The sequence below is a fragment of the Canis lupus genome, chromosome 11 (genome assembly GCF_003254725.2).
Source record: "Canis lupus dingo isolate Sandy chromosome 11, ASM325472v2, whole genome shotgun sequence".
NCBI classification, from domain to species: Eukaryota; Metazoa; Chordata; class Mammalia; order Carnivora; family Canidae; genus Canis; species Canis lupus.
Window position 1 is genome coordinate 65,001,129 of NC_064253.1, and position 11,296 is coordinate 65,012,424.

The window sequence follows — 11,296 nt, forward strand, 5'->3', positions numbered from 1 at the left end:
GGATGAGCACTGCATGTTATACTGTATGTTGGTAAATTGAATTTAAATTTAAAAAAATGTAAAAACAAAACAAAAAAACCTACATTTTTGCATTAGCAGCCAATATATCCTAACCAGTGTTGTGGGATGGGCAATACACAATGAAGGCTATTCGTAGTGGTTCCCCAGGAATGAAGAAAATAGTGCATCGAACACATGTATCTATCTACCTACCTATCTATAATATATTTTATATATTCTAGTAGCAACTTACAACTGGAAAAATATCCAACTTGGACCTTCCTTATTCAGCGACTGAGTAAATTCACCAAGTTAACTAGCTTTACTTAGTAAATGGTTCAATCATGGAATAGGTCCTGCAAAGAACTTTCTTCAACATGTTTCTCTCTACTAATATTGCAGAAAGTTATTTTTTTCCCTTAATTTTGCATTACATCTATTCACATCTAGAAACAAAGTAGCTAGCACTATTACAACATACATAGTAATGAGACTCTATCCTCAAGTGGGTAGCTTTCACATTTCCTGCACCTCTGAAAGAAATATATGCTCTGATTTGAAAAAAAAAATCTTTATTGCTTAACTATTTCTACAAACAGCAACTGCTTGATGACCTCATGAGGACAGATGGCAAAGACGATGCGTACTTTAAAAATTGTCTTATGAAGATTGATAAGAAAACACACCTTAATGTGTTGCAGATTTCACCTTCTGACCACTATCATTCATTTCAAGTGAAGCACTGTGACAACACCCAAAGCACATCATCAGCTCTCCCAGAGTTTTCCCCATCCACAATTGGCCTCCAAACCAGAGCAGGTTACCGTATGTAAGCAGAGTCTATGCCAGAAATCCATTCTTCATATGGTCTGGGGAGCTTTAGAGAACAGTCTCAAAAATCAGGGAAAGGCAGACACAATACAGAACAGGAAATTCCTTGTAATGTAGATGTCTCTTGACCTGACAGCTTACTCTAGAAAAGCCAAGGAAGCTACCATGTTTTTCTGAGAAATGTTAACCTGGGTTCATTAAATAAATGATAAAACACTGATTTTATTTTGTAGGATGCATTTTTCCCATCACGTTCGGTATACTATTTGATTTGGAAGTGGATGCCACATTATTTAGAAGCTTCTGGTTTCTGGGAAACTAACACAAGACGGTTTTGTTGCCAAAATGTAAATGGATTGCTCTGGAACTTTGATAGTTTTTACTACAAGAAGTGTAATCTAGCACAAGGATGAAAATGTTTCAGTCAGGCAAGGCCTGACTCTTCTAGCTTGAGCTGAGTCAGGCCAGTGCCATTTGCAGAAGAAATGAAGTGGGATTTCTACAATTTCCCTGGTTAGACTCATGCTCTTCCAGGCACACCGGTATGGCAAAGGCTGCTTAACCTCTTCAAGGATGGGCATGAGCCCAAGCTGTCCCGAAAGAGATCTACACAGAAGTAATTTTTTCTTTTTCTTTTCTGTGGGAAGTGCTTTAATTCTTTAATATTTTATCTAATGTTTTATTTCAATTTGCCAGCATATAGTATAACACTCAGTGCTCATCCCATCAAACGTACATAAAAATATTATGTGGATTGCCACAGAGTCTCCTTAATAATGGTACTATCTTTGCCCTGTGCTCCTCCCCGGGGTCTGGCATAAGGCCCTGATAGTAGGAGCTCCAACAGCTATCTTAAACCACTGAGGTGACCTATAGATGGTGGAGCAGAAAGAAGAGACTCTGGATCCCTGAAAACATCACAGACCTATGATATTAGAATTTTCTTACAATTTTCAAAACAATTTGAGACAGAAATAAATGTTTATTGTGTTCAAGCCAGTGGCACTTTAGATTTTTCAATTACATCCAGCTAAACCTACTTTTAGCTAATTCACTGGTTTATAAGGAAGCTCAGAAGGTAAACTAGAAAGGATTACACCATTTCAGGGTCCACCCATGATTGGTGTGTTAGACCATGGAGTAGCAGTCAAGGACCAGGAAAGGAAATCCCATGAGCCAAGTGCGGACTCTGATGAACTGAGACAAATCCCACCCAGAATTGCTACATATTCCAATTAGTCAAGAGTAAGACAAAAAGATTTTTTTTGAATGCTATCTTCCGATTTTAAAATATCTGTTAGAATTAGAAAATAAATTGTATGGAAGGGGTGAGGGAGGAAAAAAGGAAATATATATATACACACACACACATATATCCAAATGAATGCATCCATTGAATGAAAAGGCCTAAAAGCCACTATTTAGGTCTTCTGGGCTTGAGTGTTTGGCTTTATGTCTTTTTTAAAAAAAGATTTATTTATTCATGAGAGAGAGAGAGAGAGAGGCAGAGACACAGGAGGAGGGAGAAGCAGGCTCCATGCTGGGAGCCTGATGTGGGACTCGATCCCGGGACTCCAGGATTGCGCCCTGGGCCAAAGGCAGGCGCTAGACCACTGAGCCACCCAGGGATCCCCAGGCTTTATGGCTTACGTAACACTTTTGCAATTCTAGAAATGGAATCCACCACTTCTCCCTAGATTTTGATATAACCCAAGACATGGAGGTAACATGGTAAAATGTGGGTGAGGATAGGAAATGGCAGGGAGGGGAGGAAAAAGATGACAAGTCGGAGGACTGGATTGACTGTGACATTTACTTAGTTTTGTGATGAGCATTTAGTTATCCAACTTCTTCTAGAATCTGATGCTGCTCCTGTAAAACTTGACTCTGCACAACGGATTCTGTAAAATCCTAACATGAAAGCACTTGGTGCATTATAAACCACTTTACAAATTAAAGGTATATTTGATCAAGAATGAATATATTTAATAATTCCATGGCCACTATGAAGAGAGAGCCTCTCTGAGCACATTTGTGCCAGGAGGACCTGGTAGGGGGCAGGGGATGGGAGAGCCTTTCCTATCCTTTGACCATGGAAGTGAACTAGAACAGAACAGTCCAACCTCTCTCTGTGTCTAGGCATTCAGGTCTTAGACCAAGAGTTCTCATGCTACATTTCAACCAAACATAACGTACCACTGGCAGCCAATAATGATAACAGAAGCAATAGGTGTACATTTTTTAAATAAACCTGTAATAATATAATACAATGCCCTATGTTCTGGGAAAAACAAAACTAACACATGCAAGTGGTAGATTCAGAAGACATCTGGATTCAATATTTGAGATTTGCTCTCTCTTCTTCAAATATGGAATTCTGGTACCATTTTTGCCTGGGAAATATACATCAGGTCTGGATCTACTTTATGCACCTAGGACTCATTCAATTCACACTTCTAAAGTTTGGATGGGATTACAAAACAAGTTCCAAGCGCAAAAGGAGAACTGCTTAAAAGTTTAAGAAACACCAAAGAGGAAACATTTCCAGAGCTACATTTAGGAATAGAGCTTTTCAGCACTGGGAAAAAAAAAAAAAAACTTAGCTTCTGCATCCATGAGCAACTCTTGACATCTAAATCACGTTCTGAGTTTGGGACAGCTGAATCCACTGCAGACTGTATGACTCCCCTCAACCTTTCCCTCTAGGAAAGGAAAACTCAAACCTTCCCTATTCCTTCAGCATTTGGGCCATCAGGAAGACTGCTGCAAAATGCACAAAGGCTATTATTGGTCTATTGTTTGGAAACAAAATGGCCCTAATTTCCTTTATCAGGCTTTTAGTCTAGTGTCATCTCACACATCTCCAGATTTTATTAGAAAACTTACAAGCAGATTCTTTCTTCCCAAAAGGCTGAGGGAGTAGATCTGTCTCCTGGTAAAAGTGTGAACGTATACCAATGCAGACATATAGCAATGATGCTCTTTCCCTAAAGCTGCTGCCCATCTATTCCCAGTCTTCTGGCCATCTAGAGCTCGAATTTTTTGGTGAGACAGCACATTCCCCGGGAGAGGATCATATTTCTGGAACTCTGGAACAATGGAGGAAGCAGAGATTTTTTTCAAAGGAAGTTTCGTGCTGTTTGTTTAATAGATATTTAACAAAAGTTAAGTAGGAACAAGGGGCTCTGATTTTCTTACACCTTGAAATGCTGAAGAGGTGGGGAGTCTTGCGTTCACATTGGGGCCAATCCAAATACATAGTTTAGGAAAGGCAATTTATAAACACCCAGTGGGGAGAAAAACTAAGAAGAAAGGTAAGGGAAGAGTCATTCCTTGGAAAGGATAATCTGAAGAGCTCTCTGTTTATTTTGTAAAAGGTTTTCCTGTAACTAAGTTCAAGGCGCTAAATCTTCCTTCCATTCTACTGACTGTGTTTCTGGAAGGATCTGTGCGCTAACCACAGATTCACTGCTTTAGTCCTTGCATGCTGTGATAAGTGCTCGGGGATGATGTCTAAAAGGAAAAGATCTACGATGCAGTTGACCATTGAAATAAAATGTGGTAAGTGTGCACACATATATACCTCCCATCAAGCTGTACAATTCTGATGCCAAATTAAAAAAAATGAAGCCCACTGTTATCCTCTTTGTTTAGTCAATCACATATGCTGAAAGCTAACAGCAAATTGCATGCTTGGTAAAGAAAATTCTACATCTTGAGATTTCTACGTAAGAAGAATAAGGGGTCTGGATGTGAGGGGTAGCTATGAACTTGCAAGCACGCATGTAGGTCTACATTAATGTGTTTATGTATTTGTCTGCCTGTGTTTGTGTCCATGTATAGTTGTGTGGACGTTCAGTTTCAAGCGGAAAAGGCTTGAAAAACTAATTTTTCTGGGGAAAGTAATTAACCTCAAAAACGTTCCTGTGATGTTCAGTTTCCCAGCTCACAGTCTGTTCTAATAATACCGTTCTGCACACACGTGGGAATCTGACAAACTGTCTCATTTCCATGATGAAACGTATCAAGTTTCATATCCAAACCCAAACGACACAGCTTACCATTTTCAAACTAATTCCGCATTGAAATAGGCTTGCCTGATCCCCACGCAGACATCCATAGTCAAACCTCCACTCATGTCATTTTTAAACATCACTCCTCTTCTATCCATTTTCTCCCAATACCATATTTTAATTATACCTAAGAATGCTCATCAGAGGTCTGGAAAAGGTACAGTAAAGATATGTTAAGTTTCCAGGTTAGCCAGGGACTGAGTCCAGCTGCACCTTCACATACCCCGATCCAAATGAGAAAAGAAAAATAAAATCAAGCGGAAGTTCAGCAAACACCAACTTTTGAGAAGTCTCGGCCTGCTAGATTACAAATGGATCCAGACGGAAGAACAGCACTGGGAAACCTTGTTGGCAATTTCACTTTCCAAGACAGGATGTAGTACTTGGAAGGAAAAAGCTGAAGACAGAGCAGGTCTTGAGGCGAGCCATGTGTACTCGATTCATTACCCATTTAACTGTTTTGGATCAACGTACTCAGAGGCCCCACGCAAACCTGGCCAATCCAAACAGAGGAGCTGGTATATGACAAGTTTTTCCCTGATGCAGCAGGGCTCTTCTCAGATGGAGTGGGTGGTGACATCAGGAATGAGGCCAGCCCTAAGATCTCCTGAGTCCTTGGTGTGGGACCAACAGAGAAACTGGATCTGCAGAACTGAACCCTGCCTGGTGAAACTACTTCAATTAAAGGGGAACATCTTTAAGGAGTTACTTCATCTCCTAAATGCAAAGGTTTTGCAAACTTCATAGAGAACGAAAAAAGCACAAAGGAAATGAAAAATCAACTGATAAAATGAGAGATATTATCACCATGAACAAATTTAGAAAGTGAGTGAAACACCAAGAGAAACTACTTGCCTCATCCTTAAAAGTGGGAGGGTTAATACCACTAAGATGCAAAGAGCATTTGCAAATCAATAAGAAAAAGAATCACCTTCGAACAAAAAATAGATAATCCCAAACATTTTAATGAATATTCAAAAAAGAAGAGTTATATATGGCCAATAATTATGAAAAAAACGTTCGGCCTCACTAATAAGGAAATGCAATTCAAAATAGGATTCTATTTTTCACATATAAAGTGGGGTGGTGGCGGGGGACAGATTGTTTAAATGATACTAGCCTATGTTGGCTGCATCCTAGGTACTAATCCAGGCCCTACACACAGAAGTGCAATTTGGTACCAATCTTCTGCAGGGCAACCTGGCACATGTACCAAAAGCCATAAGAAATGGGCATGCTCTTTGATTCAATAATAGCTGCCACTTTAGAAATTTGCATTGAGGAAATTATTAAACATATGAGCAAAAATTTAGTCAAACAGTGCTGTTTAAAACAGCCTAAATATATAATAATAGATATTTACATGATAAAAATAAATTTATATTCTATAGTGGAATACTATGTGACTTTGAAAATGGATAAAGCAAGAGTCTATTTCTTATTATGGAAAGAAAACTGAAAATACGGTGGAATAGAAAGTCAAGTGACAAAAGAGAATGTACAATATAATCCTTTTTTGGGCAAACACTTTCCGCAAGCACAAAACATACCTTTCCTCTAAACAACTGCAAAAAGTCAAGAAAGGTGTGTATCACAATACTACAGTGTACTTATAGGAATTTTGTCTGATTATTTTATTTTCTAAAACAACCACTTATTATTGGCAAAAATAAAATGTATTCCAATATTTTCTGTATTGAAATCAAAATCCTGGTTGCTTTCACTTGAAATATGTGAAAATTAATTAAAAATTAATAGTAGGTAATAAATACATAAGAATTGATTTCAAAGGGATATGAAAAAGGGAGAATTTGCATTGCCAGATATTTACATATATTGTCAAGTCATAATAATTAAATCACTTTTGCAAAGCTTAAAAATAATAGGTAAGACAAATTAATAGGCAGCCAGAAGATCAAATACCCATAAGCATTTAGTGTATGATAAAAGTGGCATTCAACTAAATTGGAAAGGATGGATAGCTTTCAAGCGAATGATACTAGGACAACTTGTCAACTATTTACTAAAAAGTAAAATTAGATATTGCCACACCACATGCTAAAATAAGTTCCAGGTGGATTAAACTGTTAAATGGGAAGCCATTTCTCCAATTTGGGAAATGAAAAGTCCATTCTAAGAAGATAAGCAAATTTAGGATCTTAAGGACAATGTTTAGAAGATTTGAATAAAGTTTACATCATCCATCTAACGACACTGCAATAAACAAAAGTAAAAGGCAGTGACCTGGAAAAACATTTGCAACACATACAAAAAGGAGTTACCGGTCTTACTATATAAAGAGCTTTCACAAATCATTAAGAAAAGAAAAAAAAAAAAAACTAACACGTACTAGCAGTGCAAAATAGGCAAAAATGATGACCAGGTAGTTATTAAAGGGAAAATACAAATGCCCAATAAATGTACTGGAAAATGTTCATCCACAATAAAACTAAAAATGTGAATTTGCTGAAATGATACCTGTAGATAACTATGACACTGGCAGATATTTAGAATAACTGTTCAATAACAGTAAGGCAGCCTTACTGCTGTGATACTCTACTGGTGGGAATGTAAATTTAATAACCCTCCAAGGGAGACTTGGGCAATATGTTTCAAGAAGTTTACAAATGTTCATAGTCTCTAAATCAGGAAGCTCTATAGAATTTCTTCCTAAGGAAGTAGTCAAAAGGGCGCACAAGTATGCGTGGTTTGCCGTAACTTAGTTAATAAAGACCCTAAATGTCCAATAATAGGTGACAGGTGAAATAAATTGCAGTGTACGGATTCAGTGGAATAGTATGCACCTGCTGTAGATCTCGAACACCTATATTAGATATAATAATATACTTGCGTAGATCATTTTTGATACAACAAATGAAAACCGCAGGCTACAAACCAGCGCGCTACCGCTTTGTGAAACCTATGCCCAAACGTGCCACGGTGGTTCTTTTAGGGGGAGGGCTGGGGTTACAGGGTTTTCCCTTCCTTTCTTCCTTTCTCTTTCATTCATTCTACCAACACCGGCTTGCCGGTGCGGTGCGTGTCAGACAGCTCTGCGTGTTCCAAATGTTCTTCGACATTGGAGTATGCATGACTTGGTAATCAGAAGAGAAAAAAAAAAGTGATATTGTGCAAAAGTCCATCCTCTAAAAACCGACCTCCTCTTCCAGATGCTAACCCAAAATCCTATGGAGGTCCCAGACTCAGAAGAGGAAAGGCGTGCAGGGAGAGGCGCACCGGAGGCGCAAAGCCAGGAGGAAGGACCCGAGGAGCGAGGAGCTGGCCGTGCGGCTGCTCTGACCTGACCTTCCGAGGCGCTGCGTAAAACGCACTCACCTGTCCCAGCCCCCGGCGCGGTGTGCCTCCGGCAGCGGGGCGCGAACCGCACCCCCGGGACCCCTTCGGAAGAGGGGAAGGGGCCTGCCCTCCGCTGGGCCCCCTCCCCGGCCCCCCAACCACGGGAAGGAGGGGGCGGCTCTGCGTCCGCGCGCCCCGGGACTGGCCGGGGGCGCCCGGGCGGGAGGCGGGAGGCGGGGGGCGGGGGGCGGGGGGGTCCCCTTACCGCCGCTTGCTGGAAGGCGCCCTTGGTGTAGGTGCCGCCGCCGCGGTAGGCGATGGCCGGGATCTCGCGGCGGAGCAGCGCGCACTTGTGCTGGTGCGCGCGGCGGTGGGAGATGTAGTCGACGCGCGGCACCACGTTGTTCTTGGACGAGAAGGTCACGATGGCCACGCGCGTGGCCGTGGGCACCACGGGGAAGTCGGACAGCAGCTTGCGGACGAACCGGAGCTCGCTGAGGAAGTTGGCCTGGCCCACGCTGGACGACTCGTCCACCAGGAAGACGAGCTCCAGGCGCCCGCTGAGCTCCCGCAGCCGCCGCACGCGCCGCCGGAACGCCTGGCCCAGCCGCTCCACTCGGCGGCCCGCCGCGTCCTCGGCCGGCGCGGGCTGCACCGACAGGCGCCCCGGCGCCCCGGGCGCGGCCTCGGGGAACAGGCGGAAGCTGAAGTTGCGCGACGGGGACAGCTGCTGAAAGGTGGCCCAGCCCGAAACGAGCGCCAGACCCCAGCAACAAAAGGCCAGGCGCGGCCACATCGCGCTGGGGCCGGAGCGGCGGGCCCGGGAGCCCGCGGGGCGCGGGGGGCGCGCGGGGGGCGCGGGGGGCGCGCGGGGCGGCCGGAGCCTGGGCGCTGGGGTCCCGGCCCCGGGGACGCGGGCGGCGGGCGGCGGCTCGGGGGCTCGCGGGCTCGCGGGGCTCCCCGGCGGGGCTCTCCTCCGCCCTCTCTGCCCGAAGCCTATAAAATGTTGGAAGGAAAGGGGGCAGTCAGGAAAGATCTCCCGCGTGGAGATCCCTCCCTCGCCCTCTTCCTCCTCTCCGTCTGTCCCTCGCGCTCCCCTCTGCTCTCTCCTTCCTCTATCTCTGCCTCTATCTCTCTCCTCCCCCTCTCCCTCTCCCTCTCCCTCTCCCTCTCCGCCCGGGATCAAGCCAAAGCCTCGGAGATTCCATGACACCAGAACCCCGCGTCTGTCAGCCTGTCAACATTCCCGCAGCAAGCGCACCAGCGCCGAAGCCCTGATTGATCCCATATGTCTGGCAGGAGCTGCAGAGGAATTCGCTGGAGATGGATCCAGATACCGAGAGTGCCACAGTAATTGGAAACACTTTGTAGAGGAAAACACACACAGGCTGGCCAGCCAGGGGAAAGCATCCTTTGAAAGCCGCTTGCTCACCTTTTTGGGTCTCCTTTTCGGTGCCCCACAACCCTCTCCACATGCATGTTTATTTGCCTTTCCAGGTGGGGATTTCTGATGCGTGCTGTGTGGTGAGTGTGTAGACTCTGGAGGGCCCCTCAGGCCACACCATGCGGGGATTGCAGCTACCCCTCCCGCAGCAGCGCACGGGGATTTGTCCTGCTGCTTCACCCCTGCGTTCAATTCTTTTGTTCGTTTGCTCCTTCATTCATTCAACAAATAGCTTTGAGCACCTATTATGTGCCAGGACACCAGGAGTATAATGAGGAGCAGAAATCGGCATGGATCTTGTCCCCAGGGAACTTACAGGGTAACAAGTGAGATGGTCTATTAGCCGGATACTCCACTGAGGGTATGTAGAATTCTAGCCCTCAATACCAAGCCCTGTAAAGGGGATCTTAGATAGCCAGACTTGACCTTGAGGAGGTCAGGGAAACCTCTAAGGACATCTGTGCTGGAATCTGAAGAATGAATAGAGGTCCTCTTTCCCCAGTCCCCTCTCATGTCTGTTTCAACAGGCAAGACCCAGAGAGGTCTACTTCCTTGACTTTGAGTGGTACCTGGCACACAGCTGCTGTGAAACATAAGTTGCCACCTGGGTGTGGTTTTTCCAAAGCAAGACCCCAAAAGTAAGGGCACACTTTGCATTAGAGGCCGGGCCCTTGGTTAAAACATTAACCATTAAAACACTCTAGCTAGCAGTCAGGGGTCTTGTGTAGAAAGGCCCCCGCAGTTACATAAACCACCTAAACCAAGTTACCTCCCATCCTTGGCATCAGTTTCTGCATCTGTTTCATGATGGAATTCAGTGATCTTAAAATCTCCTCTATCTCTAGTATCAGAAGATCTAATGCCATCTAAATTTAATGGAATTCCTTCACTGAGAGATATCACCGTGTATTGGTTGAAATGTGAGGGTTCTGGAGTCAGTTTGGGATGAAATCTCATTCACTAGTTGTATGACCTTGACATCAGTTAGCATATCTGGAAAATGGAGTAATTATAATAATAACAGTCTGGTAGGGTGATTGTGAGGACTTAATCATAAAAACCTAAAGTTCTTAGGACAGTGCTTAGAATATGGTGAGTCCTCTATAAATGCTGATTCTATTATCACCACCTTTAATCATGAATGTTCTTCAAATTCTTATTTTCCCAACAGTATTTATTGGCCATCGATCATATGCCAGAATGTTCGATACTAGGTTTTAAAGTTGAATAAGACTCAGATCCAGTCCTCCAGAAGTTCAAAGGATATCAGAAGACAATATAATTGGCAAACACTGACAAAGCAGTAAGACGACTGCAGGAATGGAGAATGGGGAACAGGAAGGAGAAAGGTCAAAATCCTCCTGGGGAATGAATGAGCAAGACCTCATTTGAGCTGAGACTTTAAAAAAAAAAAAAAGTTTTTCCAAATTGTATCTACTCTGTGTTATTTCAAACACATCATTAAGAGCTAACATTTCAGGACTTGGATGTGCCAGGCACCATGGCAACTACTATGTGAGCTAGCTCATGTGCTGTCCACAAAACTCCAGGGAGGTAGACAATTGCTCTAGGACTGTTTGGTTGCAAGCAATAGGCACCCAGCTTCTCCTCGTTTAAACAAAAGGGGATTTTTTGGCTCATAGAGCTAAAC

The 11,296-nt window shown here is 43.6% G+C and overlaps 1 protein-coding gene and 1 long non-coding RNA gene across 5 annotated transcripts in view; one reads left to right on the forward strand and one right to left on the reverse strand.

The window, feature by feature from the left end:
- Positions 1-9,033, reverse strand: part of SVEP1 (sushi, von Willebrand factor type A, EGF and pentraxin domain containing 1) — a 182,189-nt gene extending 173,156 nt beyond the window's left edge. For all 3 annotated transcript variants that reach the window (XM_025433368.3, XM_049116369.1, XM_049116368.1), the window contains exon 1: positions 8,467-9,033. In XM_025433368.3, coding sequence (XP_025289153.3) covers positions 8,467-8,997 — 531 coding nt within the window. In that variant the 5' untranslated portion in view covers positions 8,998-9,033. The remainder of the gene's footprint in view (positions 1-8,466) is intronic.
- Positions 9,034-9,109: 76 nt separating this feature from the next.
- On the forward strand, positions 9,110-11,078 carry LOC118350335 (uncharacterized). Of its 2 annotated transcripts, XR_004803956.2 has the most exons (4): positions 9,110-9,551; positions 9,699-9,725; positions 9,878-10,006; positions 10,817-11,078. It is a non-coding gene; the product is annotated as an uncharacterized LOC118350335 (long non-coding RNA). The 2 variants fall into 2 exon arrangements; XR_004803955.2 differs by having other exon boundaries at positions 9,110-10,006.
- The last annotated feature ends 218 nt before the right edge of the window (positions 11,079-11,296 follow it).